Here is a 19,835-nt window from a genome sequence, read left to right on the forward strand (position 1 = left end):
CTAATTTATATAAAGAGTTTTAAATGAACTATGACCAATCATTTTGAAAGAAGACCCAGATGAGCCAACATGGAAAATGACCCGGAGTTGGAGCAGGTTATTTGTAATGCTCTTTCCCTACAAGAGGACTATCCTGACCTTTATCTGCCCACCAAGTCAGTGGGCAGCTCTGGGACTTTTCCTTCAGATGTGGAATTACAATTGCCTTTGAAGAACCCAAACACCCTTCAGAACACCCTAGTGGAGCTTTATTCAATTATTGGGTTCCCACAAGAAACCCCAACAAGTGGCACCATTGTTACTGTCAAGCAAGAGGAGTCCACACAAACCACGTGCATCCAGGATCAGCTTCATTGCACAAGTCAAAACACAGCTGCGCTTAACAGTAAGTTCCATACTTTATAAATATGATTTTTTTAAGGGTATATAAACCTGCATGTTTTTTAAGCCAATCTCTAGATACAAACTATTTAAAATACTTTAGTTAAAGGCATAGACCACATAAAGCAGTTAGAGCCAATGGGGTTGATTTACTAAAGGCAAATATATGTGTCACTTTGCAAGAGAGTTTAGTGGATGAAGTGAAGCTTGGCTGACTTCCACCATCCAATCATGTGCAATCAAAATTATTATTATTATTTTTTTTTTAATTTTCCTTGCATGTGATTGTGTATTCTTTGCAATGTGAAATTTCAACATGTTCACTGAGCTCTGGAGAAAATTCCCTTACAAAGTGAACAGCCTTTTGTAAATTAATCCCTATGTCTGATTTTTAGTGAGGGTCCCTATTAGGTGAGTTTACCCTCACTTCCTTTCAGGACAGGAAGTGAAGAGAAATACCTCCAATATGAACAGAAACAAAAATATTTTTTTAGTAGAGTGAATTAGAGTTAGAATATCGTTTTACTGCCATTGGTCTCTTTCTGTCTAACTGACAATGGCTCCCCTAATCAGTCTTATGGGTGTCACTGAGACAGCTGGCCATACATTATACAATTTTCATTATTCAATGTCCTTTAGAATTACCTCTGACTATGTAGTGCAAGGGCTTGTCTGATTGCATATAAATTTAAAGTGTTTAGATTTGACCTCATATTACAGACGGTCCTCGGGTTACAAACAATATAGGGTCTGTAGGTTTGTTCTTAAAGGGGTTGTGAAGGTTTATCTTTTATTTTCTAAATTGGTTCCTTTAAGCTAGTGCATTGTTGGTTCACTTACCTTTTCCTTTGATTTCCCTAAATGTTTTTTTTCTTTGTTTGAATTTCTCACTTCCTGTTTCTCCTCAGTAAGCTTTCCACCATCATCTGAGCGGTGGAAAGTCATTTAGAACAGCTTACTGAACACCTTACCGAGGAGGAACAGGAAGGGAGAAATTCAGACAAAGAAAACAAAGAAAAAAAACATTTAGAAGGGAACTCAAAGGAAAAGGTCAGTGAACCAATAATGCACTAGCTTAAAGGAACCTATTTAGAAAATAAAAAACGAACCTTTACAACCCCTTTAAGTTGGATCTGTTTGTAAGTCGGAACACATTTTTTAAGTGTAGCTCTAGCCAAAAAACGATTTTTAAGCTTTTTGGATTGCATAGGGAAGGGTTAACCCCCCCCCCCCCCTGTACCATTTATTTTGCTGTCTGTGCCCCTGTTCAGAAGATTTTACCTCACTTTCTGTCCAAATGACAATTAGATTTAGAACATTTTGGGTTGTTGTGGAAACAAGCCTTGGTGATAAATAATCAGTGGAGGGCCCCTTTTTCCCATGATAATACTTCCTAGGGGTAGATTTTCTCTCACTTCCTTATGTCTCCCTCCATTTGTAAGTAGGAGTTGTTTTGTAAGTCAGATGTTTGTAACTAGGGGACCGCCTGTAGATGGTTTTGGTCAATCTAAAACTGTACAAGAAAATGGTATATCGTATTGCCAGCCTAAAAAAAAAAATCCTCAGTAAGGCAACATTAAAAAATCTAGCAGAGATTTTGACTTTTCCCAAATAAAATAATCAGAGGTTGGTTATAACCCTTTCAAATAAAGTTATATTATCATGACTATTATACCATGCTAAAACATAGATGCTTTGGGCCAGATCCACAGCCAGCGGGCTTAACTTAAATGTTCCAATTTAAGTTACACCGCCGCAAAATTTCTACCTAAGTGCCCGATCCACAAAGCACTTACCTAGAAATTTGCAGCTGTGTAACTTAAATCCGTCCAGCGCAAGGCGTGCCCAATCTAATGGGTCGAGTCCCATTTAAATTACGTTGTGCCGAGTTTTGAGAATCGCGACGGGTGTAAAAGAAAAAAAAAATTGCGGCGGGAAAATTTTTTTTTTTTAAAAAATTTGACAGCGACGCGGGAAAGAAGGGTCTACTTTTACATGGTGTACTAAGTTTACACTTTGCAAAAGCAGCCCTAATTTTGCGACGGCAAACTAACACTTACGGAAAAAAAACGAAGGGAAAAAGCTTCGTGGATCTCCGTAAGTGCTAATTTGCATACCCGACGCGGAATTTCGACGAAATGCCCCCAGCGGCGGCCGCGGTACTGCATCCTATGATCCGACAGTGTAAAACTATTACACCTGCCGGATCTTAGGAATATCTATGCGTAACTGATTCTATGAATCAGCCGCATAGATAGAAACAGGCATACGACGGCGTATAAGTAGATACGCCTGCATATCCCTTTTGTGGATCTGGCCCTTTGTTACTTAGAATTCATTAAACTTCAAAAATCTGCGTCAACACACAAATGTGTTGGCTTGGGCAGAAAATAAAGGTGTATTTTATGTATGGACCTGCACAAAATGTACAAATCTCACAATTCTAATGGCATGGTGTTCCATAGAATACTATAAGTTATATATTCAAAGAATATTTATTTTTCTTCAATATTATAACTATTTTTAGAACTGTAGAACATTGTACAAAGTGACAAAATGTAAAAATACCACAATTCAGATTTTTTATTGAATATTCTTAGGTGGATTCAGAAAGACTTAGGCCGGCGTATCAGTAGATACGCCGGCCTAAGTCTGAATTTGCACCGGCGCTAATTTAAGCGTATTCTGGAAACCAGATACGCTTAAATTAGGCTCAGATACGAGCGGCGTAAGTGTCTTACACCGTCGTATCCTAAAGTGTAATTTTTAGGCTGACCGCTAGGTGGCGCTTCCATTGCGGTCGGCGTAGAATATGTAAATCACTAGATACGCCTATTCACGAACGTACGCCCGGCCGACGCAGTACAGATACGCCGTTTACGTAACGCATTATCAGGCCTAAAATTATTCCATCAAATAGCTGGAATAGTAATGTTAAGTATGGCTGTCATTCCCGTGTCGAAATTCGAAAATTTTACGTTGTTTGCGTAAATCGTCCGTGAATAGGGATTTACGTCATTTACGTCTACGTCGAAACCAATAGGACCGTGCGGCGTACTTTGCCGCAATGCACACTGGGATATGTAGGCGGACGGCGTTCGTAAAATACATCAATCACGTAAGGTCACCCCCCATTACCATAAAACACGCCCCCTCAGCTAAATTTGAATTAGGCGCAATTACGCCCGCCCGATTTATGCTACGCCGCCGTAACTTAGCAGGCAAGTACTTTGTGAATCATGTACTTGCCTCACTAACTTACGGCTGCATAGTGTAAACACGATACACTACGCCGCCGCAACGATACGCCTGCCTACCTGAATCTAGCTATTTATGTAAATATTCAAAGAGGTTTTCTTTTCTTGTACCTATCATAACTCTTTTTAGAACTGTGGAAAAAATAATGTTTTTATCATTTACCTGAGCTCTGTCCCAGGCCACAACCAAGTCACCCCTTTATTTTTAGCAGCAACACAAAACTCTGCAAAACACTGGTATATTCCAAGCTTTTCTAAGCAGGCTTATTAGATAGCGACTGGTGTAATCTGATCATTAATTTATGAATAAGAACCATTTAGGAGCCATATATATGTTTTTTTTATTTTCATACCAGTTACTTTTCTTTTATTAATATCAGACTTTTGTGGTCTCTTTGATAGGGCCCTACCTTGTGGATGAACAAGAAAGTCATAATATGATCAGAGGTGACATAGAAGATCAGCTTCCATCAACTTCAAGTCAGAAGTCTAGAAAAAGAACCTTATACAATAAACAACAAACCCTCTTCCTTCAAAAACAGTTTAACTTCAATCCCTACCCAGACTATGTGAGCAGATGCTGCTTCTCACAGATAACCGGGATACCAGAACCCAGAATACAGGTGAGAGGTCGTTCTTATTTGTTGTAGAATAAGTTCAAGGGCAATAATATGTGTCAAGAATTGGAAATACACAGTGGATTAAAAAATATTATGAAAATACCCTTTGGAAATCCTACTTATATATTATGAACAATTTAGCCTTCTCTGAACTGAAGATCAAAATGTAATACAAATGTAAATTTCTACTTAAAATAATACATTAATAAATAGTATTAATGTAATTTTTATTCAATGATGTAATTTTAATTTCAACTGTAAATTGTAATTTAAATATTGAATTAAAAATTACTTTTGGCATTTGCAATAGAACCATTAACTATATTTTGGAGGAAAAAAAAGGTATTTAACAACTTAACCCCCGGACCATATTGCTGGTCAAAGACCAGAGCACTTTTTGCGATTCGGCACTGCGTCGCTTTAACTGACAATTGCGCGGTCGTGCAACGTGGCTCCCAAACAAAATTGGTGTCCTTTTTTCCCCACAAAAAGAGCTTTCTTTTTGTGGTATTTGATCACCTCTGTGGTTTTTAGTTTTTGCGCTATAAACAAAAATAGAGCGACAATTTTGAAAAAAATGAATATTTTTACTTTTTGCTATAATAAATATCCCCCAAAAATATATAAAAAAAAAAATTCCTCAGTTTAGGCCGATAGGCGTTAATTGATTGGTTTGCGCAAAAGTTATAGCGTTTACAAAATAGGGGGTATTTTAATGCCATTTTTATTAATATTTTTTTTTTACTAGTAATGGCGGCGATCAGCGTTTTTTTTCGGTACTGCGACATTATGGCGGACACTTCGGACACGTTTGACACATTTTTGGGACCATTGGCATTTTTATAGCGATCAGTTCTATAAAAATGCATTGGATTACTATAAAAATGCCACTGGCAGTGAAGGGGTTAACACTAGGGGGCGGGGAAGGGGTTAAGTATGTTCCCTGGGTGTGTTCTAACTGTGGGGGGGTGGACTGACTAAGGGAAATGACTGATCTTCTGTTCATACATTGTATGAACAGAAGATCAGCATTTCTCTTCCTGACAGGACCGGGAGCTGTGTGTTTACACACACAGCTCCCGGTACCCACTCTGTAACGAGCGATCGCGTGTGCCCGGCGGCAATCGCGCCCGCCGGGCACACGCACAGGAATCGGGGGCGAGAGAGCCGACGTAGAGCTACGGGCTCTCGCGCAGGGGAGCCGACCTGCTGCCTTAAAACGACGGCGGCTGGTCGGCAAGTAGTTAAGAATACTATGTAAAGATATACATTTTTTTCATGTATATATGTTGTCTAGAACAGTGATTCTCAACCCTGTCCTCAAGTACCCCCAACAGGCAATGTTTTGGGAACCAAGCCATTGACTCTGATTTAGAGCACCTGTGCAAAATAAAGGAAAATCTGTAAACATGGCCTGTTGGGGGTACTTGAGGACAGGGTTGAGAACCACTGGTCTAGAAGACAGTATAGTCATTAACCACTTACGGACCGCCCGCCGCAGGAATACGTCGGTATTTGGAAGAGGAATACCGTTGTTATGGTAGCAGCTGGTTCCCATAACCCCAGTATCCTCTTCTTCAGCGGGCGGTCCTTTTTCAGATAAAAGTGGTCTCTGCGGTGGATACGCTGGAAGATCACTTTAATCGGCGGGGGGAGAGGAGCCTCCCACCATCCCGCTGCTGTCCGGTGCCCTCCGCCGCTTACCGGAGCCATCAGAAGCAGCGGAGGTGATTGGGTCTGTTCCCTGCCTGGGTATGGAGATGAGTGAGGGGAAGGTGGCCCCCACCCATCTCCATATCATTGCAGGGCGGAAGCGACATCAAAATGTCACTTCCGCCCAATGCTCTTAAATGGCCATTTTTTTATAATATAAATTTCTGTTTATTTTTTATTGCATTTTAGTCTAAATATGAGATATACTGGTCTTTTTGACCACAGATCTCATATTTAAGAGGACCTGTCATGTTTTTTTTCCATTACAAGGGATGTTTACATTCCTTGTAATAGGAATAAAAGTGACCCCAATAAAAAAAAAACAGTGTCAAAATAAAGAAATGTAAGTAAAATAAAAAAGAAAAAAAATATTTTGTAAAGCGCCCTGTCCCGACACACACGTGAGCAGTGCCCACATATGAAAACGATGTTCAAACCACACATGTGAGGTATCACCATGATCATTAGAGCGAGAGCGATAATTCTAGCCCTAGACCTCCTCTGTAACTCTAATCATGTAACTTGTAGAATTTTTTAAACGTCGCCTATGGAGATTTTTAACCACTTAAGCCCCGGACCAATACGCTGTCTAAAGACCCAAGGTGTTTTTACAATTTGTCACTGCGCTGCTTTAACTGGTAATTGCGCGGTCATGCAATGTTGTACCGAAACGAAATTTGCGTCCTTTTCTTCCCACAAATAGAGCTTTCTTTTGATGGTATTTGATTGCCTATGCGATTTTTATTTTTTGCGATATAAACGGAAAAAGACCGAAAATTTTGAAAACAAAAGATTTTTCTTATAACAAAAAGTAAAAAATATCGAATAAACTAAATTTTAGTCAAACATTTAGGCCAAAATGTATTCAGCCACATGTCTTTTGTAAAAAAAATCGCAATAAGCGTATATTTATTGGTTTTCGCAAAAATTATAGCGTCTACAAACTAGGGTACATTTTCTGGAATTTACACAACTTTTATTTTATGACTGCCTATCGCATTTCTTGAGGTGCTAAAATGTCAAGGCAGTACAAAACCCCCCCAAATGACCCCATTTTGGAAAGTAGACACCCCAGGGAAACTGCTGAGAGGCATGTTGAGTCCATTGAATATTTTTTTTTTTTGTCCCAAGTGATTGAATAATGACAAAAAAATAAAAATAAAAAAAAAATTACAAAAAGTTGTCACTAAATGATATATTGCTCACACATGCCATGGTTATATGTGGAATTGCACCCCAAAATACATTCTGCTGCTTCTTCTGAGTACGGGGATACCACATGTGTGGGACTTTTTGGGAGCCTAGCCGCGTACGGGACCCCGAAAACCAAGCACCGCCTTCAGCATTTCTAAGGGCGCAAATTTTTGATTTCACTCCTCACTACCTATCACAGTTTCGAAGGCCATAAAATGCCAAAATAGCACAAAACCCCCCCAAATGACCCCATTTTGGAAAGTAGACACCCCAAGCTATTTGCTGAGAGGCATGTCGAGTCCATGGAATATTTTATATTTTGACACAAGTTGCGGGAATATGACAAACTGATTTTTTTTTGCACAAAGTTGTCACTAAATGATATATTTCTCACACATGCCATGGTTATATGTGGAATTGCACCCCAAAATACATTCTGCTGCTTCTCCTGAGTACGGGGATACCACATGTGTGGGACTTTTTGGGAGCCTAGCCGCGTACGGGACCCCGAAAACCAATCACCACCTTCAAGATTTCTAAGGGCATAAATTTTTGATTTCACTCCTCACTACCTATCATAGTTTTGAAGGCCATACAATGCCAAGATGGCACACAACCCCCCCAAATGACCCCATTTTGGAAAGAAGACACCCCAAGCTATTTGCTGAGAGGCATGTTGAGTCCATGGAATATTTAATTTTTTTTGCCCCAAGTGATTGAATATTGACCAAAAAAATAAATAAAAAATAAATTACAAAACGTTGTCACTAAATGATATATTTCTCACACATGCCATGGTTATATGTGGTATTGCACCCCAAAATACATTCTGCTGCTTCTCCTGAGTACGGGGATACCACATGTGTGGGACTTTTTGGGAGCTTAGCCGCGTACGGGACCCCGAAAACCAATCACCACCTTCAAGATTTCTAAGGACATACATTTTTGATTTCACTCACACAAATCTTGAAGGCGGTGATTGGTTTTCGGGGTCCCGTACTTGGCTAGGCTCCCAAAAAGTCCCACACATGTGGTATCTCCGTACTCAGGAGAAGCAGCAGAATGTATTTTGGGGTGCAATTCCACATATAACCATGGCATGTGTGAGAAATATATCATTTAGTGACAACGTTTTGTAATTTTTTTTTTTTTTTTTTTTTTGGTCAATATTCAATCACTTGGGGCAAAAAAATGTAATATTCCATGGACTTAACATGCCTCTCAGCAAATAGCTTGGGGTGTCTTATTTACAAAATGGGGTCATTTGGGGGGGTTGTGTGCCATCTTGGCATTTTATGGCCTTCAAAACTATGATAGGTAGTGAGGAGTGAAATCAAAAATGTATGCCCTTAGAAATCTTGAAGATGGTGATTGGTTTTCGGGGCCCCGTACGTGGCTAGGCTCCCAAAAAGTCCCACACATGTGGTATCCCCGTACTCAGGAGAAGCAGCAGAATGTATTTTGGGGTGCAATTCCACATATAACCATGGCATGTGTGAGAAATATATCATTTAGTGACAACTTTGTGCAAAAAAAAATCAGTTTATCATATTCCCGCAACTTGTGTCAAAATATAAAATATTCCATGGACTCGACATCCCTCTCAGAAAATAGCTTGGGGTGTCTACTTTCCAAAATGGGGTCATTTGGGGGGTTTTTGTGCTATTTTGGCATTTTATGGCCTTCGAAACTGTGATAGGTAGTGAGGAGTGAAATCAAAAATTTACACCCTTAGAAAGCCTGAAGGCGGTGATTGTTTTTTGGGGTCCCGTATGCGGCTAGGCTCCCAAAAAGTCTCACACATGTGGTAGCCCCGTACTCAGGAGAAGCAGCAGAATGTATTTTGGGGTGTAATTCCACATATGGGGGGAGTATGTTTTGCGCGTGGGTGTAAGCGTTACTGGCACTAACTAGCTACCTAGCGGCACCAGCGACACTAATACAGCGATCAGAAAAATGATCGCTTAGTGATGCTGGCAATAGGGGGGTGAAAGGGTTAACTCTAGGGGCAATCAGGGGTTAAAACCTTTATTAGAAAATGTATGGGGGGTACCTAACGCTATAAAAACCTAGCGGGCGAACCTCAAAAAATAACTAGCTACCTAGCGGCACTAATACAGCGATCAGAAAAATGATTGCTTAGTGACGCTGGTAATAGGGGGTAAAAGGGTTAACTCTAGGGGCAATCAGGGGTTAAAACCTTTATTAGAAAATGTATGGGGGTACCTAACGCTATAAAAACCTGGCGGGCGAACCTCAAAAAATAACTAGCTACCTAGCGGCACCAGCGACACTAATACAGCGATCAGAAAAAAACGATCGCTTAGTGACGCTGGCAATAGGGGGTGAAAGGGTTAACTCTAGGGGCAATCAGGGGTTAAAAACCTTTATTAGAAAATGTATGGGGGTACCTAACGCTATAAAAACCTGGCGGGCGAACCTCAAAAAATAACTAGCTACCTAGCGGCACCAGCGACACTAATACAGCGATCAGAAAAACGTTCGCTTAGTGACGCTGGCAGTAGGGGGTGAAAGAGTTAACTCTAGGGGCAATCAGGGGTTAAAACCTTTATTAGAAAATGTATGGAGGTACCTAACGCTATAAAAACCTGGCGGGCGAACCTCAAAAAAGAACTAGCTACCTAGCGGCACCAGCGGCACTAATACAGCGATCAGAAAAACGATCGCTTAGTGACGCTGGCAATAGGGGGGTGAAAGGGTTAACTCTAGGGGCAATCAGGGGTTAAAACCTTTATTAGAAAATGTATGGGGGTACCTAACGCTATAAAAACCTGGCGGGCGAACCTCAAAAAATAACTAGCTACCTAGCGGCACGAGCGACACTAATACAGCGATCAGAAAAACGATCGCTTAGTGACGCTGGCAAAAGGGGGGTGAAAGGGTTAACTAGGGGGTGATCAAGGGGTTAAAAGTGTTAGGTCCAGTGTAGCCCCCTACCCCCCCCCCCCAATAAAGGTTTTAACCTCTTGATCACCCCCTAGTTAACCCTTTCACCCCCCTTTTGCCAGCGTCACTAAGCGATCGTTTTTCTGATCGCTGTATTAGTGTCGCTCGTGCCACTAGGTAGCTAGTTTTTTTTTTGAGGTTCGCCGCCATGTTTTTATAGCGTTAGGTACCCCCATAAATTTTCTAACGCTAAAAAAAACATGGCGGCGAACCTAAAAAAAAACTAGCTACCTAGCGGCACGAGCGACACTAGTACAGCGATCAGAAAAACGATCGCTTAGTGACGCTGGCAAAAGGGGGGTGAAAGGGTTAACTAGGGGGTGATCAAGGGGTTAAAAGTGTTAGGTCCAGTGTAGCCCCCTACCCCCCCCCCCAATAAAGGTTTTAACCCCTTGATCACCCCCTAGTTAACCCTTTCACCCCCCTTTTGCCAGCGTCACTAAGCGATCGTTTTTCTGATCGCTGTATTAGTGTCGCTCGTGCCGCTAGGTAGCTAGTTTTTTTTGAGGTTCGCCGCCATGTTTTTATAGCGTTAGGTACCCCCATACATTTTCTAACGCTATAAAAACATGGCGGCGAACCTCAAAAAAAAACTAGCTACCTAGTGGCACGAGCGACACTAATACAGCGATCAGAAAAACGATCGCTTAGTGACGCTGGAAAAAGGGGGGTGAAAGGGTTAACTAGGGGGTGATCAAGGGGTTAAAACCTTTATTGGGGGGGGGGGGGCTATCCTGGACCTAACACTAACTGCCTGACACTAACTGCCTGTCACACTGAAACTAAATGCAGTGATCAGTAAATGATCACTGCAATTTAGTGACAGTGTGACAGGGGGGGGCTGGTGGGGGCAATCGGGGGGTGACCGGGGGGGGGATCGTAAGCCTATGTGTACAGGTGTCAGTGTAGTGCTTGTGTACTCACTGTGTGATGTCTCCGCTCCTCCGCCGGACGAAAATACCGGCGGGAGGAGCGGTGACATCACTTCCTCCTCTGCCTGTGTTTACAATGCAGGCAGAGGAGGGCGGGGGAGGAAGCTGATTGGCTGGGGAGCGATCCGGAGGGGGCGGACAAAAACGAACTGCCGCCCCCGCATCCCGGATCGCTCCTGAAGATTACCGACCCGCGCCATGTACCGGGGGGGGTCCCGATCGGACCCCCCACCGCCGTCAAGCAGAGGACGTACAGGTACGTACATGTGCCTGTCCGTGCCATTCTGCTGACGTATATGTACATGAGCAGGTCGGCAAGTGGTTAAGGGTAAAAGTTTGTCGCCATTCCACGAGCTGGCGCAACTTTGAAGCTTGACAAGTTGAGTATCAATTTACTCGGCATAACATTATCTTTCACAATATAAAAAAAATGGCCTAACTTTACTGTTGTCTTACTGTTTAATTCACTTTCAAAAAAAGTGCGCTTGTAAGACCGCTGCCCAAATACGTTGTGACAAAAAGTATTGCAACGACCGCCATTTTACTCTCTAGGGTGTTAGAAAAAATATATGATGTTTGGGGGTTCTACGTAATTTTCTAGCAAAAAAAAAATGTTTTTAACTTGTAAACACAAGTAGTTAATATCAACTTGTTTTTACAGGTCTGGTTCCAAAACCGAAGAGCAAGATACCAGACGAAACCTCCCGGTTCTCAGGAAACTGAAAATGCCTTAATGGCGGGAAGAAAGACAAACTTTGTATGTGCAGGATCTCCTTATCCAAAAGTATGCAAAAACAGCTAAGAACTTCCACACAAGAACTTTTCACACCCAGAAGGAGAAACATGAAAGTCAAAGTTTAAGACTATTTATATTAAATGGCATTTTCAGCACTTTTTTTATCCCTTTCCCCTTCACACTACTTACTGTGATACCCAAAACTGACCCCCTGCTCTTTTTAAGTCAAAGTGAAGATTCAGTGTTCACTTTGGGTTGTTCTTCTAATGACATTTTTAAAATAACATAATATAAGCTTAAAGGTTAACAATTGTATTCTGGCTTGGCCATTTTTTTTTCAATTTACAGTAAGACCTCTTTCACATTGGGGGGGCGGGGAGCATTAGCTGTAAAGCGCCACTAGTTTTAGCAGCACTTCACTGCTGCTTTAGTGCCGATGTTCGGCTGCTAGCGGGACGCTTGTAAACCCCGCTAGCGGCTGAGGAAAGGGTTAATAGCGACCAAAAAGCACCGCTGCCGAAGCGCTTTGCAGGCGATTCATTTCAATGGGCAGGAACAGTGGAGGAGCGGTGTATACACCGCTCCTTCACCACCCCAAAGATGCTGCTTGCAGGACTTTTACTAACGTCCTGCAAGCACACTACTGCAGTGTGAAACCATTCCGGCTTTCACTCTGGGTCTGCAGGGGAGGCGTTTTTCAGGCGCTTTATATATATATTTTTAGCACAAAGGCGCCTTAATAAAGCCCCAGTGTGAAAGGGGTCTAATAGCAAATATCAGAATTGGGTGTTGTTCATCTGAAACTTTTTTGTAATGCTAATTCGGTGAGGGGAAAAAAAACAAAAAACAAAAGCAATACATCAAGGTATAATATATGTACTGTAATAGAACAAACATTAAATACAATTTGAAACTTTTTCAAAAAAATAATATAAAAAAATGAGTAATAACTATGTTTGTAAGTCTTTTATATTTAAATTGAAATGTCTTTATTTAAATAAAATTTTAAACTTTTTCAAATAATATAAAAAAGGAGTAATAACTTTATTTCTAAGTCTATTTTTATTTAAATTGGAATTTCTTTATTTAAATGAAATTTGAAACTTTTTCAAATAAATAATATAAAAAAAGGAGTAATAATTATGTTTGCAAGTCTTTTTTTATTTAAATTGAAATGTCTTTATTTAAAAAAAATGTGTAACTTTTTCAAATAAATAATATAAAAAATGAGTAATAACTATGTTTGTAAGTCTTTTTTATTTAAATTGAAATGTCTTTATTTAAATAAAATGTTTAACTTTTTAAAATACATAATATCAAGGAGTAATAACTATGTTTGCAAGTCTTTTTTTATTTAAAGTGGAATGGATTTATTTAAAAGACCATACAGTATTTCAGATTTAAATATAAAAAGTTCTGAAGTAAATTAAACACCTGTTAATAAGAGTTTTCGTTTTCAAATCCAATATGTTATATTATGTTAACAAATTGTAAAACTATTACACCATCATTTCTATTTAAGAATAATCCAATTTAAATCCAATGTGTAACTTTGTATGCAAATGTTTTTAAAACATGTACATTAAATGAATGGTTAATAAAAATACATTAAGTAATTAATTTAAATGTATTTTATGCCTAAAGTAATATTGATGGTGCCAAATACAAAAAATCAAATAGCGCAAAATTATTTGTTATTTAAATAAAGAAAAATGGAAAACTATTAGACCATAATTTCCAGTCAAATATATTTTTTTTATATGAGTAATTACTTTATTTTATGTTAGTAATTCCTTTTATTTTAGTGTCTAGAGGTAAGTAAATAAACATTATTTTCACACTCTGATAAAGATTTGATAAGGTGTGGTGTACTGTAGATCAATGCAAACAGTAAATGCTTCTCTAAACCATAACTTCAAAGAAACATCAAACACAGGGGTTTTTTTTGGTACCCCAATACACATTCTAGTTTCTGCAGAAATGGGCCAGAACCACGCATAGGGCTCAGTAAACTGAAGTCATCTTAAAAAATGCATTGTAAGCAGAAACTGAAAATACTGTACTATTTTTCACAGTTTAGTATTCACTAATAATATATTTGTTAGATTAAATACAGTTACTATTTTTTTTGTTTAAGACAAATCTTCCTGTAGCTATTGTATTCCGACAGCCAGCACCAACAGCTGTCAGAATACCTGAACAGTGGCTGCATCCGATTGGATGCTGACATTGTTTGACTCTTTCTGCTTGGCTCCTTCGATTTATCAGTAGAAGGATGTCAGGTGGAAAAGGGCCAACAAGGCCACCCACTAAGGGAGTTGTGGTTGGTTTATCAGGAACCGGACAAAATTTGAACAGTGTATGGCCAGTTTTACTCTGCAACAGGGGAGGGCTGGGAAGATTTGGCCTGGGAGACAAACACAACCAACTGATCCTTTCATGGTAGGGATCCCTTTGTGCCACAGAAAGTGTACCACACAAAGTGTGCCGGTACCATGGGACTGCATTGATTGGTGGGCATATTAGGGTGAATATTGTCTTAGATAACAGTAACATATATAGATATATATATATATATATATATATATATACAAAGCTTCTAATCAACTCCCTGGTCATCTCTCGCCTTGACTACTGCAACTCCCTCCTTACTGGCTTACCTCTAAATAGGCTACCCCCACTTCAGTCCATCATGAATGCTGCTGCCAGGCTCATCCACCTTACAAACCGTTCAGTGTCTGCTTTAACCCTCTGCCAATCCCTCCATTGGCTGCCACTCAACCAACAAATTTCATTCAAGATACTAACAATAACTTACAAAGCCATCCACAACTTGGCCCCCAGCTACATCACTAGCCTAGTCTCATAATACCAACCAAATTGTTCTCTTTGTTCATCCCAAGACCTCCTGCTCTCTAACTCCCTTGTCACCTCATCCCATGCTCACCTTCAGGACTTTTCCAGAGGCTCTCCCATCCTCTGGAATGCTTTACCCCAATCTGTCTGACTTTCTCCTACTTTGTCCACCTTCAGATGAGTCCTAAAAACTCATCTCTTCAGAGAAGCCTATCTGGGCCCTACCTAACAACTGTACATTTATTTTCTCAATCATCACATCCCCCAAAGTTATTACCTCTTGTATCTCTTGACCTTACCTCTTAGATTGTAAGCTCTAAGGAGCAGGGCCCTCTGATTCCTACTGTGTTAAAGTGGTTGTAAACTCCTTTTGTTGACTTCTACCTATAGGTAAGCCCAGAATAAGGCTTATCTATAGGTAGTGGAAATATCTCCTAAATGCTTGTAGTGTAAATTGCGCATGCGCTGGGAAGAAACTAAACTCCGTGCTGTTTCTTCCCTAGCGTGTGCTGTTACCGTGCACATGCGCGGGAGTGACGTCATCGCGGCTCCGGCCAATCACAGTGCCAGAACCAGGAAACCTGGAAATAACCTCCAGGAGAGATGTGTATGGCCGGAGGGGAAGACGAGGGCGGCTTCCGGGGCTTCGATCTAAGGTAAGTAATTCATAATAAGCTAGTATGCTAGTCATACTAGCTCATTATGCCTTTTGGGGGGTTTAAGAGGGTTTACTTCCTCTTCAAAGAGTATTGTATTTGTACTGTGTACCCTCAAGTTGTAAAGTGCTGCGTAAACTGTTGGCGCTATATAAACCCTGTATAATAATAATAATAATAATAATAATAATAATAATAATAATAATGTATTGTAGCAATATAACACGGGTACTGACCGGGGATTCAACTATAATTAAGGTCTGAATGAGGGGAAGTCTATACTCAGCAGCAGGCCAACATATATTATTTGTACTGTCCTGGGATATCTTATAAGAGTACAGATACTGTAGCTGCATGTAATACTGGGCAGCCATATTCAGCCCATTCCTTCCCTGTTCTTCACCTTCTTTGCCATGCCAGTAACCAGTGTAAGTACATTCACTATAAGAATGAATTAGCAGTTCAGCTGTTGTGCAAGAAATGATGAAAAAGTAATAAAAATAAATATTACAGGTAATTACAAAAAAATAATATTTTTCCAGTTGTTCAGTAAACATGAATAAGCAAGAAATTGAAAAATTTCGACTTTCCTGGAATCTTTAAAGAAAATCAATTATATTTCATATGTTTTATCTAATATGTAAATCTGATAAAAGCATTATTGTCCATGTTTTTATGTTTTTAGAAATCTTCTTTCTATTCGGATTGTTTCATTATGCATGTAAAACTAGGCAGCCGTATTCCCTTATAGAATGTTCAGTTTTCAGTTGTAAAGGATCAAAGCACTGCTGATATATCTGACCACACCTGTCTCAGTGACAGCCTATTGTCAGGTCATCAAAGCTATAAGTAAGGTGACAAATAAGGACAAAGGACACATTTCATAGCTTAACAGACTATAAAATTACATGGGGATTGGGTGTTTTGATGTTTGCATTCTTTTATATTAAATACATGCTCCTCCATGGGCAAAGAAAATGGTCACTTTAAAGCACATGTAAAACCAAAATCTGTTTGTGTTTTGGATTGAAGACTTCCACTCATAGACACAACAGAAAGTTGGAGAAAAATCTCTCCAGAATGAGGGGAAATTTCCTCTTAAACAATTTTCAAATTCAAACATATTATAAGATGATATAAAAGCCATCACAAGCAATTGAACAGGTAATATATTGGTATTGGTTCCAAGGTTTGTGTCAGCAGCGGTCCCAGGAGCTCATATTGGTGACAAAGTGGGCTAGATTCACGTAGATCAGCGGATCTTTAGATCCGCTCGATCTATCTGATTTAAGATACGCTGCCACTTACCACTTACCTCCAAACTTGCGGCCACGGATCGTAAAACCCCCGGCGGAATTCAAATTCCGCGGCTAGGGGGAGTGTACTATTTAAATCAGGCGCGTTCCCGCGCCGATTTAAATGAGCGTGCGCCGTCCGCGAAATTTCCCGCGTGCATTGCTCCCACTGACGTCACTAGGACGTCAGTGGTTTCGACGTGAGCGTAACTTGCGACGCGCGGGTTTCTGAATCGGCGTACGCAAACGACGTAAAAAAATTCAAACTCGACGCGGGAACGACGGCTATACTTAACATTGGCTGCGCCTCATAGAAGCAGGGGTAAGTATACGCCGGGAAAACCGCTACGGAAACGTCGTAACAACACTGCGTCGGGTCCACATACGTTCGTGAATTCGCGTATCTCGCTGATTTACATATTATTCAGCGTAAATCAGCGGGAACGCCCCCCGCGCCATTTTCAAATTGAAAATAAGATCCGACGGTGTAACACAGTGTAACACTGTCAGATCTTAGCCATATCTATGCGTAACTGATTCTATGAATCAGGCGCTTAGATACGACCAGTGTAAGTCAGAGATACGACGGTGTATCAGAAGATACACCGGCGTATCTCTTTGTGAATCTGGCCCAGTAATGGATTTGGTTAATGGGGTTGTAAAGGTTCGTGTTTTTTCACCTTAATGCATCATATGCATTAAGGTGAAAAAACACCTGGCAATCACCGGCCCCCCCAGCCCCCCCCCCCATTTTACTTACCTGAGCCTGTTCACCCGCTCGCCGCGTACCAGGCGTCCTCTTCTCCACTGAGTCCTGGCATTGATTGGATAGATTGATAGCAGTGCAGCCATTGGCTGCCGCTGCTGTCAATCAAATCCATTGACATGGGTGCTGGGGGGCGAGGCCGAGTCATACACTCGGCGTCGTTGGATGCCAAGTGTATGCCTCGGGAGGACGCCCACAAGATAACCCCCTTGGGAGAGCTCTTTTCCAAGGGGGTTATCTAATGCAGGAAGGAGCCATGACAGCTGCCGAGGGACCCCAGAAGAGGATGTTCGGGGACACTCTGTGCAAAACGAGCTACACAATAGAGGTTAGTATGACATGTTTGTTATTTAAAAAAAATTCTGGTGTTCACTTTGTTATCCTGAAGTGTTGCTTCAAACTTAGCATGTATCTGGATGACTCCATTTTTTATCGCAGTAACACAAAGAGCCGGTGTCTTCCAGGCTCTGGTTATAATCTGATTCACAATGGTTGTGGTGTAAAAGAGGAGGCAACGTTGTTTCCTGGTCAGCTCCAAAGGTGAGTAATTTAGTAGTACTATCTGTCGATCAGGTGGGACATGTTTATCAAACAGCAATGACAGTATAGTAAAGATTTCCACCCAACTATAATAAAGATTTCCACCCAATTTTCTTAAACAATTTTCCATTATATATGTCCACCCTGGATGCTTACCCAAAGCCGGCGTTTAAGGGACATATACCCTAAATTGCCCAAGAATGCTCTGTGCTTTCCTGTGCAGAACATGAAATCTAGGTGCAGTGCAATTTCAGCCCATTCATTTGAATGAGAAATCACGCTGGATCACGCCAATGCATGCAATATTTTATAAAGCTCACAGCAAACAAATCGCATGATACTCCTAATGTGATCCGATGCAGGCAAACATGTATAGAACTTGGGTTAACCAGCGTTCTGGTGTGAACTGGCCCCTTATCCTGTTCCAGTGGCAGCTCTAAAAGTTTGAATTTCCCATCACATTCTGTTCTGAGTAGCAATGGTCATCAGGACTAGGGATGAGCCGAACATACCCGCGTTCGGTTCGCACCAGAACTTTCGAACGGACCGAACGTTCGCACGAACATTTAGAACCCCATTAAAGTCTATGGGACTCGAACGTTCGAATTTAAAAGTGCTAATTTTAAAGCCCAATATGCAAGTTATTGAAGTAAAACGTCTTTGAGAACCCGGGTCTTGCCCCAGGGAACATGTATCAATGGAAAAAAAAGTTTTAAAAACTGTAGTTTTTTCTGGAGCAGCGATTTTAATGATGCTTAAAGTGAAAAATAAAATTAAAAATTCCTTTAAATATCGTACCTGCTGGGTGTCTATAGTAGTGGCACGTGTTTAGAAATGTCCCTGCACAACATGAGATTACTATAAGAAAAAATTAATTTAATACTGCTTGCGGCTTTAATGTAATGTTTGGTCCCTGCAATATGGATAAAAATCATTGAAAAAAATAGCATGAGTTTCCACGCCACCACTCCCCCCAGGTCATTACAAGACCCAGTGCCGATCCTGACCTCCCTGGGGCCCTAAGCAAAATGACCTGGCACATTAAAAATGAGAAGCGGAGGGCGCTGACGACAGTGACATGTCACATTAAAGAAAGTTGAGAAGCGGGGGGAGGGGGCGAAAATGACTTCTCACCAGGCGGGGCCTCTAGTAATTTGGGGGGCCCTTCGCAGCTTTGCGGGGCCCTAAGCGGCTTGCATAGTGAGCCTATAGGGAGGATCGGCCCTAACAAGAACCTTTGGCCCTATATACTTTGAACAGCAGTATACAGGCGGGGCAAACAAGATAAGGACTGTAGGTTTGTTAAGTAGAATCAGAACCATGTCATACTTTGCTGCTGCATATTGCACAATTTCCTAAAGAGACCCTCAACAAACTACATGACACTTGTGCCTGATGAGGCCACTGATGTTCCAGTGGTGGTGGCCCGTGAGACCGTCCATGCAGGCTTGGCCCCCCAAAGCGCACATGCTGTGTGGCAACAATATGTCGATTATTTTAGGGTTGGGCGGGGGGGGCATTACAATGCCAGATCTTGGCTCAATAAAACATTTTTTGGGGAAAGAAAAATTCTAGAAAAAAGAGGGGTTGCCATCCGTGGCCCCCTTTGAACAAATTCTGTGAAGAACTCCTGTTCTCTGAAGGCCTCCATAATTTCTGCAAGTCAAAATGTAGCAAAAAAAGCTAATGTCAGTCAAGCCTTAGCTTTCTTCCCATATCTAACCCACAAACTCATCCACTGATCATAAAATCCAAAATCAAGTTTCGTATCGTCGTACTGCACGATCGTTTTTCCGACGTTTTCTACCGACTGTGAACGACGTTCTCACTCACGTAATATCCCTTTATACACTGCGCATGTGAGAAGCTCTGCACGTTTCCCCGCACACAGGCAATACAACACGTTAGAGCACTGCAGCTAG

At 40.9% G+C, this 19,835-nt stretch overlaps 1 protein-coding gene across 1 annotated transcript; it reads left to right on the plus strand.

The window, feature by feature from the left end:
* On the plus strand, positions 1 to 11,866 carry LOC120930585 (homeobox protein siamois-like). Its single transcript, XM_040341760.1, has 3 exons — positions 1 to 385; positions 4,041 to 4,261; positions 11,726 to 11,866. The coding sequence occupies exons 1-3, from the start codon at positions 70 to 72 to the stop codon at positions 11,864 to 11,866; spliced, it is 678 nt and encodes a 225-aa protein (XP_040197694.1). The 5' UTR covers positions 1 to 69.
* The last annotated feature ends 7,969 nt before the right edge of the window (positions 11,867 to 19,835 follow it).

The sequence above is a fragment of the Rana temporaria genome, chromosome 3, assembly GCF_905171775.1.
Source record: "Rana temporaria chromosome 3, aRanTem1.1, whole genome shotgun sequence".
Taxonomy (NCBI): Eukaryota; Metazoa; Chordata; class Amphibia; order Anura; family Ranidae; genus Rana; species Rana temporaria.

Bases quoted from the DNA above. Each gene is read 5' to 3' on its own strand.
- LOC120930585 (XM_040341760.1), top strand. From the start codon at position 70: ATGGAAAATGACCCGGAGTTGGAGCAGGTTATTTGTAATGCTCTTTCC. The intron at 386-4,040 runs GTAAGTTCCATA...TCTCTTTGATAG, and splicing joins AAACACAGCTGCGCTTAACA to GGCCCTACCTTGTGGATGAA. The intron at 4,262-11,725 runs GTGAGAGGTCGT...TTGTTTTTACAG, and splicing joins TACCAGAACCCAGAATACAG to GTCTGGTTCCAAAACCGAAG.